At 54.7% G+C, this 24,057-nt stretch overlaps 8 protein-coding genes across 8 annotated transcripts; 2 read left to right on the top strand and 6 right to left on the bottom strand.

Annotated features, from left to right (window-relative positions):
- Positions 1-4: 4 nt before the first annotated feature.
- Positions 5-1,112, bottom strand: MRPL51 (mitochondrial 54S ribosomal protein mL43 MRPL51; the record flags this gene model as incomplete). Its single annotated transcript, XM_076637606.1, has 4 exons — positions 5-139; positions 345-406; positions 513-622; positions 940-1,112. 4 exons carry the CDS (start codon positions 1,110-1,112, stop codon positions 5-7), a joined length of 480 nt encoding a protein of 159 aa, XP_076492255.1.
- Positions 1,113-2,480: 1,368 nt separating this feature from the next.
- BDY24DRAFT_241064 (uncharacterized protein) lies at positions 2,481-4,168 on the bottom strand. Its single transcript, XM_076636717.1, has 2 exons — positions 3,741-4,168; positions 2,481-3,642 (listed from the first exon to the last, which is right to left on the bottom strand). The coding sequence occupies exons 1-2, from the start codon at positions 3,863-3,865 to the stop codon at positions 2,709-2,711; spliced, it is 1,059 nt and encodes a 352-aa protein (XP_076492254.1). The 5' UTR covers positions 3,866-4,168; the 3' UTR covers positions 2,481-2,708.
- Positions 4,169-4,239: 71 nt separating this feature from the next.
- KIN3 (serine/threonine protein kinase KIN3) lies at positions 4,240-5,996 on the bottom strand (the record flags this gene model as incomplete). Its single annotated transcript, XM_076637605.1, has 7 exons — positions 4,240-4,456; positions 4,532-4,730; positions 4,895-4,937; positions 4,980-5,180; positions 5,370-5,421; positions 5,596-5,666; positions 5,889-5,996. The coding sequence occupies 7 exons, from the start codon at positions 5,994-5,996 to the stop codon at positions 4,240-4,242; spliced, it is 891 nt and encodes a 296-aa protein (XP_076492253.1).
- Positions 5,997-6,655: 659 nt separating this feature from the next.
- Positions 6,656-7,949, bottom strand: BDY24DRAFT_241021 (uncharacterized protein). The gene is made up of 2 exons (XM_076636716.1): positions 7,587-7,949; positions 6,656-7,457 (listed from the first exon to the last, which is right to left on the bottom strand). The coding sequence occupies exons 1-2, from the start codon at positions 7,793-7,795 to the stop codon at positions 6,791-6,793; spliced, it is 876 nt and encodes a 291-aa protein (XP_076492252.1). The 5' UTR covers positions 7,796-7,949; the 3' UTR covers positions 6,656-6,790.
- Positions 7,950-9,302: 1,353 nt separating this feature from the next.
- Positions 9,303-11,587, top strand: TRM8 (tRNA (guanine46-N7)-methyltransferase). The gene is made up of 7 exons (XM_076642496.1): positions 9,303-9,538; positions 9,623-9,704; positions 9,827-10,026; positions 10,163-10,308; positions 10,492-10,562; positions 10,750-10,823; positions 10,950-11,587. The coding sequence occupies exons 1-7, from the start codon at positions 9,316-9,318 to the stop codon at positions 11,150-11,152; spliced, it is 999 nt and encodes a 332-aa protein (XP_076492251.1). The 5' UTR covers positions 9,303-9,315; the 3' UTR covers positions 11,153-11,587.
- Positions 11,588-12,359: 772 nt separating this feature from the next.
- On the bottom strand, positions 12,360-17,297 carry BRE1 (E3 ubiquitin-protein ligase BRE1). The gene is made up of 19 exons (XM_076642495.1): positions 17,034-17,297; positions 16,405-16,548; positions 16,247-16,313; positions 15,969-16,132; positions 15,629-15,856; positions 15,318-15,506; positions 15,038-15,211; positions 14,736-14,915; positions 14,465-14,628; positions 14,132-14,390; positions 13,918-14,046; positions 13,656-13,805; positions 13,448-13,579; positions 13,173-13,364; positions 13,036-13,102; positions 12,945-12,957; positions 12,789-12,870; positions 12,638-12,722; positions 12,360-12,574 (listed from the first exon to the last, which is right to left on the bottom strand). Exons 1-18 carry the CDS (start codon positions 17,220-17,222, stop codon positions 12,708-12,710), a joined length of 2,538 nt encoding a protein of 845 aa, XP_076492250.1. The 5' UTR covers positions 17,223-17,297; the 3' UTR covers positions 12,360-12,574; positions 12,638-12,707.
- Positions 17,298-17,366: 69 nt separating this feature from the next.
- Positions 17,367-21,008, top strand: BDY24DRAFT_404377 (uncharacterized protein). Its single transcript, XM_076642494.1, has 4 exons — positions 17,367-17,449; positions 17,595-19,275; positions 19,359-20,239; positions 20,319-21,008. Exons 2-4 carry the CDS (start codon positions 17,651-17,653, stop codon positions 20,723-20,725), a joined length of 2,913 nt encoding a protein of 970 aa, XP_076492249.1. The 5' UTR covers positions 17,367-17,449; positions 17,595-17,650; the 3' UTR covers positions 20,726-21,008.
- Positions 21,009-23,265: 2,257 nt separating this feature from the next.
- BDY24DRAFT_419180 (uncharacterized protein) lies at positions 23,266-24,040 on the bottom strand (the record flags this gene model as incomplete). Its single annotated transcript, XM_076643944.1, has 2 exons — positions 23,266-23,733; positions 23,966-24,040. 2 exons carry the CDS (start codon positions 24,038-24,040, stop codon positions 23,266-23,268), a joined length of 543 nt encoding a protein of 180 aa, XP_076492248.1.
- Positions 24,041-24,057: the final 17 nt, after the last annotated feature.

Here is a 24,057-nt window from a genome sequence, read left to right as displayed (position 1 = left end):
CTCCCTACAGGTTGACAGGCTGAGGAAGATGCAGTCCACTCCACATTCCTCTGGCCGACTCCGAAAGAGGCCCAGGCACGATAGGAGTTCGCTTCAAGTGTACGATCTTCTCTCCCGACGCGTCCAAGAACTTGGCGACCTGCGAAAGAAGAACAACCAAAGGAAGAGGGAGAGAATGGGAGGTCAGTTCGAGCGATGAGGGTACGAGAAAGAGGACCGAATGAGGGTTTGGCCAGAAGCGAAAGAGAGAGGACGATTTGGCGAGTCCGGATCACCGAGACGTGGGCACGGGGTGGAGGGAGGGAAGGGAAAGAAGAAGGAGGAGACGGAGAGAGCGAACGTACCCTTCTGGCTACAGTGTCTGGACGTCGGAGTGCAAGACTGACAGACTTCCACCTTCCGTTGGCTGTAGCGCGAGAGAATGTGAGACAGAGTCAGTTAACGGTTCGAGGAGCGAGGAAAGGGAAGCTGGACCAGCTGAGACGAAGCTCGAAGGAAGGAGGAAGACTCACTGTAGAAGGCAGAAACGGTGGGAGTCCTCATCGACTCCGCTGAACGAACGACGATCTCAGTATGAGGGTTATCCTTAGCGAGTTTGATGACGGACGTTCGAAGGTACTCTCTGCAAAGGAAGGAAGAAAGAAGAAGAGAAGGAGGAAGTCAGCTTTAGATCGTTGAGCTCGACCAAAAGGAGGGAAGCCGAGGTGCTGCCATCCGACGTCTGCGACCCCAGCTCTTCCACTCGTCCTCTGGGCTGAAGCCAGCATATACCTAGAGCATGCCCGAGGTTCGTGTCGAGTTGCGGTTGGAAGGTTGTAGGAAAACGAGCTCGACAGCTCCTTCCCTCCCTTCTCCTTCCCTTCGTCCCGTCTTCCCTTCTCCTTGTCTCTGTCCCTCCAGCGTTCAATCTCGAGTGAAAATTGAAGATGAAGTGCTAACCTCAGTCCCTCGTGGGATACGGCGACCTGATTGTACTGGAACACGAGTTTCCGACAAGGAATGGAGAAGTGATTGAATCCTGGGACGGCGAACGATTTGACGGAGGAAGGAGAGACGTAGAAAGGAGGGGCTATCGAAACCAGTTTCGTGAAGGCAGAGCAAGACGGTCGCATCCTGGAGAGGTAGAGGAGGGAAGGAAGGAGAAGGGGTGGGTGGAAGGTGGGTTGAAGGGATGCTGGTCGTTAGGAGGGAGGGAGCCTTGGGAGAGTCGTGATGAGCTCGTCCAAAAGAAGAGAGGCAAAAAAGAGGCCGATCGACTTTCCTCTCGACGCTCAGCATCTCTCAGGGTTTTCTTTTTGGATATCTCTACCCTGGACGTTCAGCTGAGCTGATCGTTAAACTTTTCCTGAACAACAACGTGAGGGGGACGCTGGTCGTCGAGGCAAGACGAGGGCAAGCTCGCACCTCCCTTCCTTCCTCCGCTCCTCCCTTCCCTGAAACTTCCATACACCCCTGCTCGCCTCCACGCTTCCGGTCTCGCTTGCCTTCCTACTCTATCTATCGAAAAACATGGTTGGAGAGCTTGAGCGAAGCGTTTTTGACATGACCGAACCGTGGGCGGCCCTGGTTTTCACTCTCAGGTATACCGACCCCCTCATCGAGACCCAGCTATCATCGCTGCTTTCGGAGCTGATCAAAGAGAGCAAGGAAGGGTCGCTCTTCAAACTGGAATCGACAATGAGGATTTGTTCAAGCCGATCTTCGATGGTTCGTCTCTCGCTCGTACTTTCGCTCTTCGTCGTCGCTTTCTGTGTAGCCTTAGCTTATCTCTTTCTTGTACTTTGGGTATAAAAAGCTATCCCTTCAGCGTACATCCTCGTCGACGACGTTCTGAAGCGGGTGGGATCGCCCTGGCCGGGTGTGTTCGACGAGGAGTTGGAGAAGTATGTGAAGGAGAACTCGACTTGAATGAGAATCTTTGGGAGGTGTTAATCTGCTATATTTTCTGGGGATGAGATATCGTTTCGACGTACTAGACCGAGCGAGAGACGACCGAAGCGAGGCGGGTTACGATTCGACGCGTCGTTCTTCCGTCCCTCCCTCTTCCCCGTGCTTTCTATCCTCACCTCCTCGTCCCACCTTCCCTTACGCTACCCACAACAGCTCTATCACCGATCCCTCTTCCTCACTCTCTCTTCTCATCCCCGTCTAGATTCCCCATCCCTTCTCCTCTTCGCCTACTTCCCATCCGACTCTCTCCTTCTCTCTCTCTTTCTCTCACGGTTAAGAGCAAAGAACAAGTGCGATAAGTAGCAGTAGCAGCAGGCAAGTTGATAAAAGAGACGCGAGAGAGAACCAAAGGCAGAACCGGTCCCGATCCGACGAATCCAAAAAGAGAGTGGGTGAAAGGTCAACGAAGCGAATAAAAAAGAGAAGGTTCGTGGAGCAGAGAACAATGCAAGAAGGAACGAAAGGGGTCGTGTAACGGAAAGGAGAGGACGCGATTAAATGAGAGGGAAGGAAAGGAAAGGAAAGGAAAGGAAAGAGGGTTCGTTAAAAGGGAAAGGGATAAGATGAGTTTTGAAAAAGGAGAGGAAAGAGAGAGGGAGACGGTGTGTGTGAGATGCGAAAGGAAACAGTGTGGATGTAGGGTAAGGAAAAGGTGTGCGTGAAGAGTAGGTGTAGAGAAGAGAGCGAAAAGCGAAACGAGAGAGAACGAAGGCGAGGCGAAGAAGAACGGACGAAACGAAACGGACGCGTCCCTCCCCTCAAGCCTGCACCTGCTCCCCACCCGCACCCACGGCCCCTCTCTCCCTCCCACCAAAGCTATCCCTTGACCCCGTCCTCTCCAGTCCACTCGCCCTCGACACCCGCTGCAGCATCGTCGGTCTCTCCTTCACCGCCCCTCCGCCAACCTCTCCTCTGACATTCCTCTCCGCCGCATTTCCCATCGCCATCCTCGCCAAGTTCCCTCCTCCCGCACCAGCGACGAGCCCAACGGTCGATCTCGACCTAGGCATGGATGTCCGTGCGGAGCTTCGAAGCGTAGGAGCGGTGTTGTAGGACGGAGGTGGAGCGCCGGTGGCAGCTTCGGGGCGACGAAGGAACGGCGAGGGGAGGTTCTCGACGTCGTTGTGGTCGTACCGAGCGGGGGTGTTGGGGAAGAGGGGTCGATCGGAGGAGAGAGTGGTGGAGGAGGAGGAGGTAGGGAGGTTGACGGGCATGGAGTGGATGGAGGAAGGGAGAGGAGGTCGAGCGAAGGTTCGTTCGGTTCTGGAGGGTGGTAGGGGTTGATGTCGATCTCCTCCGAGGAAAGGGTTGTGGTGATGGGAAGAGGACGATGAAGAAGATGTTTTTGTTGTTGATGGGGGTGGGTTGTGAGCGAGGATGGGTGAGGGTCGTCTCGTCGTCGTCGTCCCTCCGATCCTTCCCAACGTCTTTGCCTCTCCTGGACTTCCGACGCTGGCTCGGTTGGCGGACGAGTCCCTCCTAGGATCGAAGTCCTCTCGAGCTCGATCGGCTTTGGCTGCTGCTGCTAGGTTGCCCATGGATTTGGAAGCGAGACGGGACGGAGTTCCAGGACCTCCTCGACGGATGGAGGTGGGAGCGATGGAGGAGAAGGCGGATTTGGTAGGAGTGTTGAGGTCGAAGACGCAGGAGTCTCGTGAACGAGCGGTGGTGGTGGTGGAAGGGTTGGGAGCGCTGCTTGAGAGGAAAGCGAAACGAAAGGGGAGAACGCGTCAGTTTCTTCGAAGTCGAGGCGAGAGAAACGAGAACGAGGAAAGAGAAACAACTCTCACAACTTCTCCTCCAGAGGTCTCGGCACCGGAACATACGACCTCCTCGGCACTCTGCTCCCTCCAACAGCAGCAGCAGCAGCCACCGACGACTTGGTAGGTCCAGCAATCTCCACGACGCCTTCCATCTCCGCCGCTCCTCCTCCCTGACTCCCAGCACTGCTACTCCGACTCTCGTTCGACGCCGACGACGCTGCTCGTTTCTCCTCATCCCACTTGGCTCGTTCCGACTTGAGACCCTCCCTATCTGCCTCCAGGGTCCGACGAGCATGGTTGACCTTCCTCTCCTGAAGCGAGCATCGATCCTCTCGTTCTCCAACGGCTTGTTCTCGAGCGACGAGGGCGGTTTCTCGCTCGTTCAGTTGGGCGGCTCGGTTGCTGAGGATTCTGCGGCTGTGCGACGAAAGGCAAAAACGAGACGGAGTCAGTCAAACCCGACCTCGACGAGGAGGAGGAGAGTCAGAGAAGACGGAGGGAGAGAGAGGAAGAGAAACGACCCGACTCACCCTTTCAGCGCCTCGTTCACCTTCCGCTGAGCCTGCATCATCGGCAGCTGCATCAACTCCTTCGCACTGGGTCTTTGAGCCGGGTCGAACGAGAGCATCTTCATGATGATTTGACTGAGGTGAGGGGAGACGTTGCGAGGGAGAGGCGGGATTCGTCGAGATCGAAGTTGGTTGGCGAGGTCGTTGTGGGTTTTGGCTAGGTGGAAGGGAGGACTTGTAACGACGACGAGGAACCATCAGCTCAGCTCAGAGCGTTTCCACTACCACTCAGAGAAAAAGAAAACTCACTGCAAAGCCACCATCTCGTAAATCACACATCCGAGAGCCCAGATGTCGCTCTTCGCGTCGTAGGCTGACTCGTTGAAGAGTTCGGGGGACATGTAGTAAGGAGTTCCGACGTAGGTGTTGGCGAAAGCGGCTGCTCCCATGGATTTCGAGAGTCCGAAGTCACCGAGCTTGACGTTCTCACGGTTGTCGTCGAGGAAGACTGAGAGAAACAACAACGAGCGATGGGACGACGACGACGACGAACAGTCAGCTCTCTCTCTCTCTCTCTCGCCTTTCCTGCTGCCTCCCTTCTCCTACCTCAGCCAAACTCAACCCCACCCACATCCCTCTCGAACAAAGAAAAGAAGAAGGAGCCCTACTCACCATTATCAGGCTTCAAATCCCTGTGCAACACCCTCTCCCTCTCCTTCTGCTGCCCAGCACTCCTCCTCGTCCCACCTGGCGTGACCCTCCCGTCTCCTCCCTCGTCCTCCCCACCGGTCGAATGGCAGTGTCCCAAAGCCTGTACGATCTGACAAAAGTAGCTCCAGATGGTGTCCTCCGGGAACGATTGGTTCGTTCGTTCGCATTCTCGGATGAGGTGCGAGAGGTCGCCTCCTCCGCAGTACTCCATAATGAGGTAGAGGATGCCGCGTTCGGCGTCGAGGATCTGTTAGAGCAGTTGAGAGAGAGAGTGTGGGTGGATGAGGAGGGAAAGGAGAGGAAGGGAGGAGGAGGGAGGAGGAGGAGGGAGAGGGAGAGGGAAGGAAGGGAAAGAGGACGAAGGTCAAAACACCGAAATCGAGAACGAGGGTTGTTCATTCTTGTTGAACGAAGGCGAAAGAGGGGAAAGACTGACTCGTTCGACGTATCCTACAATGTGAGGATGAGACAGTTTGTTGAGGATGTTCCTGTAGGGTCCCAACGCAAACGCCAAAGCGACAGGAAGAAACAACGAAAGAAGGGAAGGACAGGAGGAGAAGGGATCAGCCAACAATTCCTTCTCGTTTGCCCGCCTCCTCGTTCCCTTCGTTCCCTGTTGCTCCAGCGGGTGATACAGAAGAAAAGGGGTGTGGAGGACTTACACTTCTGCTACGAGCTGCTGTTTATCCTTCTGGTTCATCTTTGAGAAGTTGAGTTGCTTTTGAGCAAAGATCTGGGGGTCGAAACGGAACGAAGAGGGAAGGGAAGGGAAGGGAAGGTCGTCAGCGATGCTCGTTTCGTTCGTTCGTTCGAAAGAATCCCTAGTGCCCTCTAATAAGAATCCAGCCCAGCAGCAGACCATACCCTCGCTGGCCTCCCTTCTCCGTCGTCTCTTCCAGCTCGTTCTGAGCTCTCTCTTGAACGTCCGAACGAAAGGAAGAAGGCTTCCACTCACCATGCCATCCGCCTTCCTCTGGACCTTGTGAATGATTCCGAAACTTCCTTGTCCTATGAGTTCTCTTTCCTCGTAGTTGTCGAGAGCTTCTAATCCTTGAAACGACATGGACGGACGACGGGACATGGCAGCACGAGGAGCGGGAAGTTGATGAGAGGAGCTCATTTCCGAGGTGGGTTTCGTCCGACAACAATCCAGGGAGGGGTTAGAGAAAGAAGGAGAGAGAGAGAGAGAGGGCTGCTTCTCGAGGAGAAGGAGACGTGGACGAGAGTGGCGGCTGGCGGATCCGAGGAGAGAAGGGAGCAAGGAAGGAAGGAGGGTTGATGGTCGTTTGTTGATTGACACCTCTCCTCTTTCTGTTCAGCGAAAGGAAAGTCAACCGCCCCGTTGTCCTCGAAAAAAAAAGAAATCGAGAAGCTTGTTTCACAGATCCAATCCAATTAGAATGGAACGTCGCGAGCCACGAGCGAAACTATGAACATCCTTACAAAGGGAACACAAAGGATGAACGAACGAAGAATAGGGAGCAAAAGGCAGAGGGCGGACGCGATGGGACGCAGACGGGCAGATCGACGCTCGAGAGGGAGAGAAGCAACGCCAAGAGAGGACGGTTGGGTGCAAGTAGAAAGATAGGCAGAGCACGATAGGTAAAGTCTGGTAGGAGTGGTTGGGAAAGCAAAGGGAGGAAAAGGCGAAGGAGGAAACCGTGGAGGGATCAAAGGGAGCGAACGAAAGTGAGAGAGTGTCATTAAAAGGCGTGAAAAGGAAGAGAAGAAGAAGCGAAGCGAAGGATTATAAGAAAGATAGATCACCACCGAGATGAAGAGAAGAGGGAGATGTAGAGAACGAACCCGAGAACCGAAACCAAAAAAAAAAAAAAAAAACGCGCGTACCCCTCGATCTCAAACCCTCCTCCATCCCTTGCTCAAATCGTACTCCTCCCTCACCTCCTTCCTCCCCTTCACCCACTCCTGCAGCAACGCTCTTCCAAACACCACCATATGAGGCAGCATCCCACCCGCTCCTACTCCGCTGCCTCCCACTCCCAGACCCATCGCTCCCGAGGGTCCCAAAGGCCAACCCCACCCTCCTTCGATCCACTCTGGATCGACCATCCGTTCGCCTCCGTCCCCGCCGCAGCCAGCGATGTCCGAGTTCATGGCGATCGTCCAGGTGGAAGGGAAGTTCTTGCGCAGGATGGGGAACGAGAGGAGTTGCTGGGAGGTCGAGAGGAGACGGAGGGAGCGAGGGAGGTTGGAGGTGAGGGAGAGGATGGTAGGGATGTAGTCGACCGGAAGGCCTGAGTTACTATGCGATGGGTCGGAGGAAGAGGAAGGGGAGGAGGAAGCTGAAGCGAGGGAGGAAGGAGAGTCGGCTGGAGGGAGACCGTTGGCGGGAGCGGTGAGGTTGGTGCTGCCGTTGGAGGACTGGGATCCGTTCAGACGGGACGACGAGGTCGGTGGTGGTGGTGGTGGTCGAGGAGAGGAGGAGATGCGTTGAGTTCGAGTGTGAAGGACAGATTGCTCGTAGACCGTGGTGTGCATCAAGACGAGCGCGTCGATTAGGTAGCTGGAAGACGACGACGGCGACGACAAGAAAAAAATGGCCGATCAAGTCAGCTCTTCTTCGCTCTATATCATTCTCTACTCGGATTCTCTCTCCCTTCCTACGATTCTACCAGAGCACTCTCAAACTCACCAGAGACCAAGCAACGCCTTCGCACTCTCCTCCTCCTTCCCTCCTCCGGAAGCCTTGATGACTCCCTCCCACAACGTCCTCACCACCTTCTTCATCCCGTCCAAACTCCTCCACATGTCCACTCCCACCCTCCCTGGAGTCGTCTGATCCTCGCACCAGAAGGCGTAGACGAAGAGGAGGATCGAATCCGTCAACTCGACGAGGGACATGAGCGAGTGGACGGTCGGTGCGGCTGAGGACGAAGCTGGATGAGAGCGCGTTCGAGCGTCGGCGGCATGCTTGATGTTTCGAGCTTTTTCTTTGTAGCTGTAGAAACGAAAAGAGAAGAAATAACCGGATAGAAGATAGCTTGTCAGTTTGGTGGGATCGAAGGCGAGGTTGTCTCGCAAAGCCGGAGTTAGGAAGGCGAAAGGGAGGAGGAGGAGAAGCGGAGGAATGTTTAGAACTCACACCTTGCCCAGTCTCTTGAACCTATCCGTATCCCAAACTTCCGAAGATCTCTTCCTCTTCCTCTCCGCTATAGCGAGCTCCCTCTGCTCTGTTTCCTTTGAGATACGAGCAGCTCGTTCCGCCTCGGCGGCGTCCTCCTCGACCTTGACTCTCTTCCGACTCTCGGCGAAGGGTTGGACGTCGTCTTCCTCCTCAGAAGGAGGAGAAGGAATGGATCTCTTGTTGGTAGCTGCTGCTGCTGCTGCTGTACTGGTCGAGGTAGAAGCCAAGGGTTGAGAGGAGGTGGACGCCGAGGAAGGAAGGTGGTGGTGGTGGTGGGAAGGACGAGGAGACGGTGATCGAGAGGGAGGAGGCGACGGAGGTAGCGTTGGAGAGAGAGCTCGGTACGAGGAGAGCAGCTGTTGAAAGTGTACAAGAAAGCGACAAGAGGGAAGCGGTCAGTCTCAGGACGCTCGTATAGAGAACTCGAAAGATGCGGCTTTGGTGGGAGACGAGAAAAGATGGGTTGGGTCCGGCCGAGACCGGGAGGGAGGTGGATTCGTTTCCTTCCTGAGCCTTCGCACAGAGCAGAGGTGGAAGCGAGCGAGAAAGAAGAGAAGGAGCGTACCTTGACCTTCCTTCTAGCGAGCTCCATCTCAGAGGGTTGACTCCTAATAAAGAATAAGTAACAAAGAGGGAGGAGTCAGCAAAACGGATCCAACTGCGCTGGGGAGGAGAGGAGCGAGAGGGAAGGAGGATGGATGGATCGCCTTCCTTCCCTCGTTGAGAATCAATCTTGTTCTTGTTGAACTCACGATCTCTTCTTCTTCTGCTTCTTATCTCCTCCGTTAGTAGCTGGTGGAGTAGAAGAGGATCTCTTTGGTTGACCTCCTCCTTCCTTGAGGGATTGGATCCTGTCGGACGAGAGGGACGAGGACGGTTGCTGCAGACTGAGACGATCGCGTCCAGCTGGAGACGAGGAGGAAGAGGAAGAACGCTGAGTGACCTTGTGAGGGAGAGGAGAGAAGGGTCGATGAGCTGTAGCAGCTGACATCTTGAGGGAGAGGAAGATGGAAGGAAGGAGGCTGGATGAGAGTTGGGAGAGCACGAGCGGAGGAGGTCAGCTTCGGGAAACAAAGGCGTCGGCCAGTTGGGAGGGTTCACAGTACAAATGAAAACAGATTTTCTCGAGATTGCTAGATTGGATTCCTTATCCTGAGCTGATCTAACTCTCACGAAGGAATTCCGGAAAAGCATCAGAGATCGCTCAGCCTGACGACGGCCCTTCGTTGTCGAGCGAATGAGTTTTGAGCTCGCTCGACTTCCCTTCCTTTCCCTCCCAGGCCCAAACACCCACCCTCTCTCTGTCTCTCCTCTCCTTCTTCTCCGAATGGCTCCTAAGCGCAAGATTGAAGAACTAGATCCCTCAGCACCTCCTTCAACAGCTATCCCCATGGACGATCCCGAAGGACTGGAAGATCCGAGTGAAGCTCTCGAGCCAACAGAGGCTGTCGCTCCCGACGGTGAGCTTCCCTCTTCTCTTCTTTCGCTTCTCCCTCTCCAACCATCCCATAAACTGACTTTTTTTGTTTTCTTCTGTACTTCAGGAACCGTCATCAAACTTCCTCAAAAGCGGTTCTACCGTCAACGAGCTCACGCCAACCCTCTGGCGGATCATGAGCTCGACTAGTGAGTTCAAGTCTCTCCCTTCCTTCTACTCCCTCCCTCCCTTCGTTCTACCCTGAGCTTCGTTCTCGGCTTCCCGTTCTTCAAGCTTCGCTAATTCTCACGACCCTTCTCGTTCCTTCCAGCCCTTCCTGTCCCGCCGAGAAGGACTGGTCGACTCACTACCCAGCCTACTTCCCTTCCCCTTCCGCCGACGCCTCATCCTCGACTCCCTCCTTCGCTCCCTCTCCTACAGGCCACAAAGTCGAGTTCGCCGATATCGGATGCGGATTCGGAGGCCTTTTGATGGAGTTGTCACCTATGTTCCCTGATACCCTCATGCTTGGTTCGTTTCTGCTTCAAGCTCGCTCGCCCTCCTTTCCTTCGACGAGCTTGAGCTCGAGCTCTCCTCTTCTTTCCTCGAATGGAGCTCCTCCAAGCTGACTCTCCGTCCTTCCTTCCTTCTGTCTTCGTCCCCTCAGGTATGGAAATTCGAGTCCAGGTCACTCAATACGTTCACGACAAGGTCATCGCTCAACGACTGATCAACCCTGGAAAGTTCAACAACGTGTCCGTCATTCGAGCCAACGCTATGAAGTTCTTGACCAACTTCTTTGAGAAGGGACAGGTGAGTCTCTCTCTTGTCTCGTACCTCTCCTCGTTCTCGTCTCGGAAGTCCCTCCTTCGACTCGAGCAGGGAAAGGCTCGTCGAGCTCTCGAATCAACCCTCGACGCGTTCTTCGATCGCTTCTCTCAACTGCTAACTCCCCCTTCCTTCCTTCGATCGATGTTCGAACGTCATCTTGTACAGCTCAAGAAGCTCTTCTTCCTCTTCCCCGACCCTCACTTCAAGTCGAGAAAGCACAAGCAGAGGATCATTTCGTTCGTCCTCGTTCCTTCTCTACCCTTCACGAATACGACCTTGGATTCGCCTCCCTCCACTCCTCTCCATCGTCAAAATCGAACGCTCTGCTTCTCTGGTCGTCCCGGAGCGAGCTTGAGCAACGCTGACCTTCTTCCGCTCTTCTTTCCTCTTCTTCGCGTCGACGACTTTCCTTCCCTCCTCCAGCATCACCCTTCTCGCCGAGTACGCGTACGTTCTGAGACCCGGAGGACTTGTTTACTGCGTTACGGATGTCCATGGTACGTCCCTGTCTCCCTCTTCACCTCCCAACTTCCCACTCCTCAAACAGCCCAAGGAACGCGCTCTCTCTCTCTCTCTTCGTCGCTGACCTCTCCCTCTTCCCTTCTGCTCTCCTACATTCGCAGATCTCCACCTCTGGATGACTAAGCATCTCTCGGCCCTTCCTCAACTCTTCACCCCTCTCGACCCGGAAAGCGAAGAGTTCAAGTCGGACCCTTGCGTGATTGCGACGATGAAGTCGACCGAGGAAGGGAAGAAGGTCGAGAGGAACGGAGGATCGAAGTGGATTGGGGTGTGGAGGAGGAGGGAGGATCCGGTTAGGGAGTAAGGTTGAACCAATTGTTGTTAAGCTGTGGGTTTGCTTTGGGGGGGGGGGCGGATGAATGGTCTTGGGTTTGGGCTCGTCTGATTTGTGGTTGAGGGTTCAAGGGAGAGGAAAGGGACGGATATGGATGGGAAGAGAGCGAGAGGGATGGGGATGAGCCTTCAAGTCGTGTCGCTGATGATGACTCTCGTAGAATCTTCAGCACTGTGGCGTGAGAGACGTATGGAGATTGAGAGCAGGGACGAAACGACGCGTCGTCGTGCTCTCCGTCTCCCGGTTTCTCATCCGTTTCCATCCTCCTGATCTGTTCGCGTCATGGAAAGATTACGGGTTCATGAAAGTCATGTAATCTGGGGACAAAAGACTGACTTGTAGAGAGAGAAAATCGAGCGAGAGCCACACGACGCGACTTCATTCCTTTGGCGCAAGAAGACCGCCTATGAGTCCGGTCCCAAGGTCGGCCTGTTGAAGAGGGAGTCATTGTTATAAATCGACTTTTACAAGCTGGCGAAAGGAGTACTCACAATCGCATCAACAAGGTCCTGTCCTCCAACGACGACTAGCAGAACAGCGACGTTTGTGTAGAGACCTACGATAACCGGAGCGAGAGCGATGAAGAGGCCGACTAGAAGACCGTCGACTTTGAGAAGAAAAGCAACAACGGTGAGAGCTCGGGAGGGGGAACGAGAAAATCGAAAAAGAGAGGACGAACGAGCGAGGAGAAGAGGAACGAGGAGAGGGAGCGTACGGGATCACTTCTCTTAGCAAGAACGCACTTGCTGTTTCGGGCTCACCAACTGCAAGAAACGAGCCCAAGAGTGTAAAGCTGAGTCCTTGGGAAGTTGAGACGACGACCGCGTCGCTCGACACGCCCTCGGAGATCAATTCTGCTGACCTCGGCAGGAAACCGGAGCCGCCGTCAACCAGTTGTTTTATTCAGCTGGTTTGTCGCAGTAGTCAACAGTACAATATCATCTCCTCTCTGAGCGCGCAGGTTCGAACGACCGAAACGCGTCTCTCTCCCTCCACACAGCCCCTCCCCTGTTCTTCTCTCTTCCGTGTTCTCCCAGAGTTTGACCTGTTCCCACACAGACCTTCCGGGGTGCGAATCGCTGAGGGGGCTCGATGGCGGGAGTGCGGCTACGACGGTTCCCGTCGCGTCTCGTCCTCGTTCTGCTTTTTCGCTCTCTTTCATCGGACGAGAATTAGACGTAAAGCAGATGACATTGATACACGTGTGATTATCGTATAGCTAAGCAGAACTACGGAGCGAAACAGGAAGGATCGACGCGTCTCTGAAGAAAGGACGGTGATCACCAGACGAAAGCTACAAGATGGAAGGGCATAAAGGGTCGTTGTCGTCGTTGATTCTCGGATGAGAGAAAGCGAGTGGCCGACGTAGATGCTGATAGAGGTGGGAGGGATCTGGAGAAAAGGGTCGAAGGTCAGTCGAGGTCAAGATGGAAAGGGGAAGAGGAGGGAACCCACAATCTCCGCCGGAGTCGAAAAGCGAGGCGAGACGAGGCTAAGGTTCCGCAAATGAGGACTCCGGAAACGTTTACTGGAAGTAGATCTGAAGAGGGAAATATACGGAGATGAGTAGAGGTTCAAAAAGGAAGAGGGATGGACGAGGACGAACCTGCTGAACGTCCGAAGTTGCGAAACCGAGGTTGCAGGCAGGGCATTTCCGTTGTCTCGTCGAGACTCGAGCGTCGATGCAACTGGGAGAGGGAGAGAAAGGACAGGTCAGTTACTCGGTTCAGGACGTCGGAGAAGTCGAGAGGGGGCGACTTACTCTTTGCAGAAGGCTAGGATGAAAGACGGAGATCGGAGAGGGTCGTCAGTGAGAGCTCGAACGCTTCCAGTACGAGCAAAAGGAAACTCACTGTGCATGCACTTTGTAATGCAGTGTGAACGAAGTCGAAGGGAGCAGGTCGAGCATTGGAGAATGGCCTGAGAAGAAGGGAAAGAAGGGGAAGTCAGTCGCGGTCCGAAGGGGTCGAGGATCGAACAGGAGACGAACCATGAGCTTGTTCCTCTCCTCCTGGAGCTCAATCTCCTTCCCAGTCGAAGCAACACCAGAAGAAACCATCTTAGCCTTGGCTGTCATCCGTTCGAGGTCTCGTTTGGTTCGGTCGAGTTCCTCCTGAAGGTTAAGTTGAGTTGCTCGTTCCTTCTCGGCGATGGCGGTTCGAGTCGTGAGGAGCTTGCCCATCTGCGAGGAAGAGAAGACGGGAGACAAGAAGAGGGTCAGAGCTCGGTGAGGAAAGATAAAGGAAAGTGGTCGAAGAAACCCACATCCGCAGAACGCGTCCTTTCGGACTCGAGTCTGACCTTGCCCTCAGCAGCTTCCCTTTCGAGCTCCATGATTCGATCCTTGAACTGACGGATCGAAGCCTTCAGAATCGTAGCTTCTTTCTCTTGGAGGGACTGAGAGGGCGAGGACGAAGGACGAAGCGATCAGCTCGAGTCGAACGGGAAGAGGAAAGGAAGAGAGGCGTCTCACGAGTTGGGTCGTCAGGTTTCGTTCCGACTCCGAGAGCTTCTCGAGCACCTTGATCTGCTTCTCGACGTTCCGTTGGGCGACCTTCCTCTCCACCTCAACGGCTTCCTTCGTTCTCATGGCAGCGAAGTACTTGTTGTCGGCTTTGGCTTTCTGTGGGTGGGACGAGGAAAGAACAGGAGGCGAAGCAGGGACGACGCGACGATCAGCATGGGTCTTCGAAAAGGTTCGGTAGGCGAAGATAGAATCAAAAGGTTCGACGAACCTCGGTAGCAAGCTTCGAGACCTTCTCCTCCATCTCCTTCAGGTTGAGAACCTTGCTGTTGGCCTGGTTGGCGACGTCCTCCCAAGACTTCGAGAGTCGTTCGACCTCGCCGTAGAGAGCATCGGTGGCCTGTGCGAGAAAGGAAGAAGGTGGGCATCAGCACTCGCACTTCTTGACTACTCGAAATACTCGAGAACGAAGGGAAAGAACTCACAGCCTCGTTCTCCTTGACCTTCAAATCCATGACTCTCAACGCCTCTTGCTTCTCCTCGAGCTTCTTGCCCATTCTCGCAAGGTCATCTCCAACCGACGGATCAGGACCGAGCACCTTCTCGTAGCTTTCCAAACGACGTTGGGCTTCGGCGAGAGCGGTTCGAGCTGCTGATTCGTTGGCGAGAGCGTCCGAGAGGGTGGTGTCGGCACTGACGTGAGCGATTTGATCGGCGAGGACGTTGATTCGAGATTCCGACGATCTGAGAGACGAAAAAAGGTTAGGATATGTCTCGAGGAGAGGATCGAATACAGAGGATCGGATAGGTGAACGTACTGCAGCTTTGACTCGAGACTCCTCACGTACGACAAGGTTCCTCCTCGACCGTCACCCTCTCCCTCCGACAGCAAGAAATCCAGCAGACTCTCACTTCCTCCGGTGCTAGCAGCAATCTTGGCCTTCAGACGGCGGATCTCGGAGTGAAGGGTTTCGATTCGAGTCTGCGAGAAGGAAAAAGGAAGGTCGAAATCAGCTTCGAGCTCACGCGGCGTCCTCCTTCCTCCCTCTCCTAGCTGGGTCGATCGAGAAGACTGAGAACAGCACTCACAAGATGAGAGTTCGACAATCCAACAATCTCGTCCACATGCTTGAAGTTGGCGATCTCACTCGCTCTCCGTTCCGAGAGCTCGGCCTGCAGATCGTCTCGTTGACCTCTGAGCCTGGCGAGATCGCTCTCCTTCTTGCTGAGCTGACCACGAAGACTGTCGACGTCTTGACGAGCTTCCATCTGTAAAGAGGAATGAAATGAGGTCAGTCCGTGTCGAAACAAACAAATCGAGCAGAAGGACCTTCGAAGGGCTCGAGCTCGAACGAGCTGGGAGGGAAGGAAGGAGGGAGGGGGGAACGAACCACTGCTGACTCCTCAAACTCCTGCCTCCCGTCTCTCAGAATGTCGGCTTCCGAAGCGAGCTTATCGAAGTGGCTCTTCGCTTCCTTAGCCTCGGCCTGGAAGTACGAGAGCTGGACCATGAGACTCTTGAAGAGGACGTGTTGAGCGACGACGGCCTCGGCAGGATGCTCAGCCTGAAAGAGGAAACGAAGTGGAGAGAAGGTCAGTTCAGTAACTCTACGCGCCTCAGGGCAGTCACGGAAAGGATCCAACGATAGGAAGGGAAAGATGTGTACTGACCTGGAACCTTAAGTGATCTGCAGTCGTTTCCAGACGAACTCGGTCTTCCCTCATTCGGTTGATCTCCTCCAATCGTGACGCAGCGAGAGCTCGATCTTCTGGGTCGTAGGAAGGTCCGGGAGTTTGAGGAGAGGGAAGATGAGATCCGTTTCCGTTGACCTGAGGTGGTGGTTGTTCGACGACGGAGGCCTAGGAGTTCGAACGAGAGAGGAAGGAGGACGAAGGTCAGCTTCTGCGAGCTCGACAAAACGTAGCCCTCACCAGCTCAGGTGGTGTAAGGTCAAACGGGGTGATATGAAACGTGGACGAACCTCTCTCGAGTTGCTCTTCGAGTCGGCATCTATACTTCCATTCGAAGGCCCAGGTCCAGCAGAAGGAGAAGGACGTCCTCCTTGCTCAACTCCTTGCACGCTCTCGCACCTGATTCGATCCAGTTTCTTCTCGGCTCTGACGAGCTCGGCGTAAGTCTTCTCCTGCTCTTGTTTGGCGAGATCGAGTTGGGACTGAAGAAGCTTGACGGAGGATCGCAGGGTGGCGCTCTGTCCGAACAAAGGGCGAGACGGGAGGCGAAGGTCAGCTCGAGCTCATTCTCACTTCTCACCGGTTCGTCGGAGCAGGATGAGACAAGGTGAGTGATGTATCTGAACGAACCTGCTTGTGTTCGGCTCCAAACCTCTCCCTGAGCTCGTCGCTACTAGCTCGAGCTCCCTTCTCTGCGAGTTCGACGAACTTGACAAGGAGCTGCTTCGTGCTCTGCGACCGTCGGTTGATGGCGGAGGAAAGTTCGGGGAGAGAAGTGGAAGATGAAGGGAAAGCTGTCGAAAAGAAAGTAGAATCGAGCGGTCAGATTCGTGGAAACGCAAAGAAACAAAGCGATGGAGGGTAGATGTAGAGATCGAGGGAGGAGGAACGAGGAAGCGCGAGCTCACCAGAAGGAGCGTCCTCGACCGGAGGCAGATCCTTGGATCCCACAAGACCTCGAACAGCTTCCAGCAGCTGATAGATATGAATACAGATCAACGAAAGAGAGTAGAAGTCAGAAAAAGCTTGACCAAGACCGGAAAGACTCGTCGAGTTGGAAACTGACCTCGCTCCAGCAGACCTCGACTCCTTCCAGACCAGCTTCGAGAGCGTGCTTCCTCCTCTCGAGTTCTGAAACTCTAGCAGAAGATCGAGTGTGTTGTCGTTGGTACTCTCGCATCTGACGATAGATGGCTTCCTTTTGAAAAGTCTGATGGATGCAAGGAAAGCAAGAAGGAGAGGAAGGAAGAAGGAGGTGGGTCAGCTTTTGAGCTGATTCGAGCTGAGAGCGCAAGAGAAGATGAGAGAGAAGGTCTGGCGAGATGAACGATACGTAGAGGAGAGATTATGCTAATGGGTTGATAGGCAGAGAAGCCTGAGAACGACAGAAGGGAAGGGAGGATGGACCGAGAAGGGGAGAAGGAGAAGAGAGGAAGAGGACCTTCACCAATCTTCCCATCTCCAGCTCTTGAGGCCTCGTAGAGATCCGAGATGTCCCAAGAAGCCAACAATCGAGTTGGGAACTACTCCTGTGAAAGAGTGGAATCCCTTCTCGACTTTGTGCGATCTCTGGTGCGATCTCGAAGAATCTGAACTCGTCGTGCTCCTCCTTCCCCTTCCCTGTTTTACCTTGCTCATCCTCTGGACCTCGTGGGTCGTTGAAAGTAGGGAAAACCTAAAAGGAAACCTACTAACCTCCACCTTGAGACTGAGAGAGTCCATCTCTCCATCTTCTTCGTCTCCAGGCATCATGGCAGCTCGAGCTCGAGCTTTGGAACTGCTCGCTCTGCTTCCTCCCCCGTTCTCGACAGGAGCTGAAGGAGACACTCTCCTCTTCCGGTCTCCTTCGTGCACACCATCAGGATGAGGTCGTTTACGATCCATAGACGGAGGGAAGAGGAGGAGGAGAAAAGGGGAAAAGAAGGGAAGGGAAGAGAAATGTGGTTGGAGGGGAGGACGATTAACGATTCTTGACTGGAACGAAAAGAGAGGAGAGTTGGGAGAGCTGATCTTCTCCTTCCCTCCCATCCACCATCCTCCTCTTCCCGAAAATCTTCTTCTGGCAACCTCGATCCCTTCTTTGGTACCTGTGCTACCCCTGGGAGTGATCCGTGAGTTGACTTTCGCGCTGTGTCGATAGAAAACGAGCTCGAAGAAGATCGAACGCTGACCTTCCACCTCTCCTCCCTTCTCTCCCTTCGCCGTCCTCCCTTCGTTGCCTGCCTGTTCGTTCACTTTCTCTTTCGACTTCCTCAGAACGTACCCCTCTCTTCTCTGATACATCGCTTCACGTTTGAGAGTGTCGTCTTTGGATGAGCTACCCGCAATCCGGTCCTCCATCCTCCTCCGACGACGAATCCCTCCCACCCCCTCCTCCTCTCGCCTACAACGGAAGTGGATACCCAGTCCCCTTCACCGTCAGCTCAGCCTCTCGAGTCACATCCCAGCAACCCTCATCATCTTCCAACTCCAACTTCAACGGGACCAGCATGAGCGCTTCCTCTTCCTCCTCCGCCACCTCACTCCCTTCGACCGTCCCCATCGCCAACGCTCCTCCCTCTCAAGATCTCTCCACCCTTCGAAAGGTCAAGGCCCTCATCACGACAGGTCAACATCCCGAGTACACAGCTATCATCAAGCCTCAGGCCCTCAAGTCCGTCAGCGTCTCAGCAGCCGAAGCGAAGGAGCAGCTCGACAAAGCGATCAACGTCAAACCGAAGGTCATCAAGGCTTCGAAACCTCAACCTCTTCCTTCCTTGTTTAGAGAAGCAGGAGACGGCTCAGTCGTAGCCGGAGCATCGACCGCAGGCAACGGAGACGTCGAGAAGAAGAGTGTCGACTCGGAAGGAGCAGCAGGTTCAGCTTCGTCCGCCGTCGTGGATCTCAAGAATGGATCGAGTTCGACTTCCTCTTCGAACAAGAGGGATCTGTCGACTGCTCAGGGAAGCTCGTCGTCTTTGGAGGATCGTCTCGACGACAAGAGGATTAAGATGTCGACTTCCAACCTCGACGGATCCGTCACTCTTCCCCTTCCCGCGTCTTCGTCCTCGTCGAACTCGGCCGCTCCTCTCAACTCCCCCAACAAGACTCAAGATGCAAATGGTTCGACGCTTCGCTCCCCAACCTGGCTTCCTCTCACTTCCGCCGACAAGTCCACGACCTCGTCCTCCACCGATCCAGCTTCTTCCTCCGGTCAATCGAGCGCTCCTCCCATCGTCTCGAATCCAGCAGCAGCACCCTCTCCTCTCCCTTCGACAGATCCTCTCTTCGCCTCTCAGCCACTACCGAACATCAAGACGCTTCTGGAACGAACGGCTCTTCCTCAGGAGAAGCTCATCGATCCCTCGACGCCCGTCCAGTCGCTCGCCTCTCGAATCTTCGCTTCGCCCAACGCTTCCTCGGACTCGAACAGCTCTCGTCGACAACCGCCTTCGGAGATCCCTTCTCCGTCCTCCGCCGTTTCTGGTAGAGCTCCTCGAGTCACAGCAGCCGATTCTTGGAGACCTTCACCCTCTTCCAACCCTTCGACTCCCACCACCTCCAAATCCATCCCCGTTTCAACCTCCAACAGCAGCGGAATCAACCCCGCTACCAAGTCCACCACTCTCACCAACTCGGTCGCTCTTCCTCCGTCGTCTTCCGCTGCTTCCTCGGATGCGAAGGCGCCTACCGACGACCTCGAGGCCAAAGAGAGAACCCTTCAGCTCGAACGTGACGAAGCCGAGAGAGAGAGGCTGCGAGCTGAGAGGAAGCTTCGTGAGAAGAGTATCGAGAGGGCGAAGTACTTGGAGTGGGAGAAGGAAAAGGAGATGTACCGAGAGAAGCTGAGGAAGGAGAGGGAGAGGGAGAAGGAGATGGACGTCGAGAAGCTCAGGTTGGAGAGGGAGAGATCTACTGCAGGAGGATCTAGAGCTCGAGGCTACGACGACTTCGGCCGGTGAGCTTCCTCTTCCGTCTTCATTTCGGTCGCCTTGTAAACTCGGAGCTGACTTCTTCTCTCCTTTTCGTTCTTCCATCCAGACCCGACCCTCAATCCCACCAACCTTCCCTCCCTCCCTCGAACTGGGATCCTCGACCCGCCATCGACGCTCGTTTCCCACCGCGAGCCCAACCTCAACCCTCCGACGCTCACTACGTTCCTCCTCAACCTTACAAGCCCACTCCAGCGGTCTACGAGCGACCTCGTCCCGACGGTCGACCATCCTCCCTTCTTCAAGATCCCCGAGACTTCCCTCCCGACCCTTACTACGATCGACTGCCTCCTCCCCCTCCTGCTCCTCCCGCTCGACGACCCTTCTCTCCTCCTCCTCCAGCTCGAAGCTACGGCGGCAGGTCTCCTTCTCCTCCCAGACGAGGACCGTACGGACGATCACCCTCTCCTCCTCGACGCGTCGGAGCATACGGCGACGCTGGTCCTTCCTCGAGACCCCTCTACCGAGACGATCGAGATCGACGAGACGGCTGGGTCGACGACAGAGATCGAGCTCCGATCTACGCTCCTCCCTACCGAGCAGGAGGACCTCCAGACGTCTACGGATACGATCGTGAGCGAGAGAGGTTCCCTCCTCCTCCTCCTCCTCCTCCTTCGGGTCGAAGATCGCCTCCTCCTTCATCGTATGGCGGACCTGGAGGACGAGGACGATCTCCTCCTCTTTCTCAGGATCCAGCAGAGATCTTGAGGGAGATGGAGAGGACGAAGGAGAAGCTGGCGAGATTGGAGAAGGAAGCGGCTGTGAAGAGGTTGCTTCTGCCTTCGTCGAGCGGTGGCCCTGGATCTGGAGGGATGGGAAGAGTTGGATCGGGTGGTGGTGGTGGATTTTACGGTGGTGGTGGAGATCGAGGGAGGGATTCGTACGAGCTACGAGGACCTCCCGGAACCTACAGAGACGGCCCTCCTCCCGGTCCGTTCTCCTTCCTTCTTTCTCGATCTCGTCTCCGATCCTTCCGCTGACTTATTTCCTCTTTTCTCTCTCGTATCAGGTCGACCATACTCTCCTCCTCCTCGAGCTCAGTACCAATCAGGTCCTCCTCCTCCTCGCGGAAACCTCAACAACTCGAACAACTACCCTCCTCCCGTCGACTCTTACTCGTACAACAACAGCAACAACAACCGAGGTCCTCCACCTCCTCTTCCTCCTCAGCAGTACCCTCCTCCTCCTGCCAGATACGATCGATACAATGGACCTCCGAGAAGGGACGAGCCACCCTACGGAGGAGGAGGAGGAGGACCGCCGAGGAGAGACGAACCTCCTTACGACTCGAGGGACAGAGATCCTCGTGGTGGAGATCCGAGAGATAGGGATGGAGGGAGAGGTTACGGACCTGGAGGTGGTGGAGTTCCGTTGCCGCCGTTGAGGAGGGACGAGAGGGATTGGGGAAGGAGGTAGTTGGTTGGTTGATGTGAGTCGAGTCGACGCGTCTCTAGCGCTCGATGACTCGAAAGCTGACCTTTACATTTTCTTCTCCCATTCCAGCTCTCACACTCTTTGTGCATAGCTTTGTTTCTCTTCTTTTTGTTTCCTCTCATCTTGCTTTCCGATCTCTGCTACGCGTCTCACTCTCGTCTCATCGAACATCCGTCTTCGTCTTCGCCTTGTTTCTCGCACCTACGTACCCTCCATTGTGTTACATAGCCATCCCTCGCATATCTTAAGCGCCTCTGCCATGCTTGTCTTTGTGATCTCGAGACTCGTTCCAGAAAGAGACTCTTCGGGTGCGTCGTGTTCGATTCAGAGGCGATGGACGAACGAGTTGACAGGCAGTGCGTGTTTTCGATGATCTTCCCTTCCCTGTCTACTCAGTTGTTGTATTTCTGACGTCGGCGAGGAGTCGGAGCATGAGCACGAAGGAAAACGTGAGATGGTTGAGGAGGAAAGAGTTGAACAACGAAGGTCGTGGTCGGTGGTAGGATGAAAGACCGTTTAGGGAAGAGGGAAGAGCGAGGCAGGAGCAGGAGGACCGACAGAGCGGAGGGGAAATCTCAACTTGAGAAGGGGTCGGAATACAAGGAGATCGAAAAAGGAGGAGGAAGTGTTTGAATAGATTCATGTACGATAAAAAGTGAAGATAAATATGGAGTTCGTCGGCAGTCAACTCGACGTAACGTCCTCCGCCGTTCATCTCCTCTTTGATCTACGCTGTGGACGTTCTACTGTAAAGTGAAGGGTTCTGGGAGGGTGGTGAGGGGTAGCTCTACCGAAGTTCGTGGGAGGAACGATGCTGGCGAGTGCTCGTTGAGGTTTCAACTCTAGGAGGCTTTGGGGTGGGCTGGGAAGAGAAGGGAAGGTCGGAACTGCTTACTACTACGGGCGACTTGAGAAGTACGCGAGGGAGAATGAGAACTACTACTGGGCGACTTGACTGCGAGACTGGTTCTGGAGAAGGGAAGCTGAGAAAGGGAGACGAGAAGGGAAGCTGAGAAGTTGACCAATTCTGGGGTGAAAGTTGATGAATAGCAAGAAGGTCAAAACTAGTCCGCTCTTTATACTAAATACGGTCCGCAGTCCAACGCGCAGCGAGAGAAACAGGAGCAGGAGAGAGTAGCTAGGGAAAGGGAAGGCGGAACGCGAGACACGTCGCAAAGGCTTCAGCGGTCACAGCAAATCAAAAGGGGTATAAACTATAAAAGGGAAGAGGCAGAGAAGGCGAGAACTGAGACAAATATGTACTTAAAGTAGAGAGTCGAGACAGAAGGGAGGGTCGAGAGCAAAAGGGAACGCGACAGGTGAGACGCGTCGCAAAGAGAAGGGTTTCAGGCAAAGGGATCTACAGAAAGGGAAGAGTCGGTGAAGAGAAGGGATACAACTAAGTATAAACAGAAGGGCGAGGCCCAGAACCTATCGAAGCGGGGTCTCTAACCGAGAATTGAAAAGGAGAAGAGACGCGTCGTGACCAAACCAAAGGAAAGAACGGAACGAGAAGAACTCCACCCTTCCTCTCCAAACCCCCACAACGCAAACCCTCATATCTCAGGCGTTCTTTTAAGAGCTTCAAGATCTGAGGGAATCAGAGGCGTGAGCTACAAGCCCGTGAAGTGCCGAAGGGAGGGAGGGAGGACCGAGGTGCGTCGCGTTTTTTTGGTCGAATGCGTCGTCTCGTCGCTTCTTTCGCATTATAACAGCCCGTCTTCAGAGCTCAAAGTGTCTCTGTTTCAAAGAGTCTCGACATGAGCTCACAGGACAGCATCAATACGTCCTGAAGCTCACTTTCCTTGCCGTCTTCGTCCGTCCATCTCCCCGCCTGCTCACCGCGTACTTGCAAGCTACTGGCTTTCTGAGAAATGTATGGAGTCTGGGAGAGTATTTCACGGAGATTAGTAGTGCGGCGCGCGGTTGGATCCAGTACGGAGCGGAAGAAAGGAAGAGGCAAGGGAAGAGAGTCGTGACGCGGCGAGAACGACGGTTGGACGGAGGCAAAAGGGAGCGGAGCAGAGACAGTAGGATGACCCACTTTCCGCAGATACAGCGTCGGCTACCGGAACGCACCACGCCATGGAGAGAAGGAGACCATATGTGTCCAGTTCGACGACGGCAACACACCTGACGGGCAGGTAGGATGGAGAAAAAAAGCGTCTCAGCAAGAGTGAGGGCCCAAACTCGAAAGGCGACGCGTTTCAAGACTGCTCGTCCCCCCTCGCCTCCTTCCTCACCCGTTAACCTTTGTTTCCTCTCCCCTCCCTCGTGATTTAGATCTCAAGCGAGCAATAATGATCTTTGGAAGGGGTCCCAGACGCGACGAAAGCAGCCCCGACGAAGGGATGAGCCGTTGAGCATCCTATCTTTTGGATTGGAACCAGAAAGAAGGCAAGCACATCATCAAGAAGCAGAGATGAAAGGGTATCAAACGAAACAAACAACAAGGCAAGCTGGAAAAAGCGAAGCAAGCAAACTAGATTCAAAAACGAAACAAACTCCTCCTGCCTCCCCTCTCACCACCTCCTCCTCTCCTCTTCCATCCTAGGCCTCGCAGCTCTCTCATTCAGCCCCTTCACCAACCCTTCCAACATTTCTCCTTCCCTCCTCCTCTCCTCCACAATCGCCTCAGGTCGCTTACTCCTCCTCGTCCACTTCCCCGTTCCCGCTCCCGTTCCCGCTCCTGCCGTCTTCAGCCCAAGTCCACTGAGATTGACAACCATGGGTGACGGTAAGAACATGGGGACTTCTCGGTAGAGAACCTTAGCCTCTGTTTGGACGGCATGGAGGGAGGAGAGAGGACCAGAAGGCGTGATGGGAGTGTGGTCTTTGTTGTAGGGGGGGAGGGAGGATGCTGAGGACGAGGGTGAGAGCTGGTGGTGGGGAGTGGTAGATCGGCGGGAGGGAGTTGAGGGGGGAAAGGAGGGCTTGAGACTTGTGGAAGGATTCTTCTGGTCAGACGTAGCGGAGAGCTCCTCAAAGGGCTTCGATCTGGGAGAGAAGCAGAAGAGTCGGGAGTCAGCAACAGGATTGAAAAGGAAAGGAGGAGAAAATGAGACCAACCTGCTTGATGTCAGGAAATGACCCTTGCTCCTTCCCTTCCCCTTACTAGCTCTCTACCTCTTCCCTATACTTACCTTTCCCTTTCTTCACTCTTCTCTCTTTCCCTCGTGTTCTCTCAGGCGTTCTTTAAGAAGCTAAGCCTGGTCGCTTGACGCGTCGCGTCTCTCTCTCAGCAGCAGCCTCGTCGAGCTCCGTTCGAAGCTGCTCCATAGCCTCGATGTAAGCCATCTCCTACCTTTGAGCCT

This window comes from Mrakia frigida (genome assembly GCF_051309035.1).
Source record: "Mrakia frigida strain ATCC 22029 unplaced genomic scaffold BDY24scaffold_52, whole genome shotgun sequence".
Classification (NCBI taxonomy): domain Eukaryota; kingdom Fungi; phylum Basidiomycota; class Tremellomycetes; order Cystofilobasidiales; family Mrakiaceae; genus Mrakia; species Mrakia frigida.
Note: the sequence above shows the minus strand (reverse complement) of the source record. Positions and strands in the feature narration are given on the sequence as shown.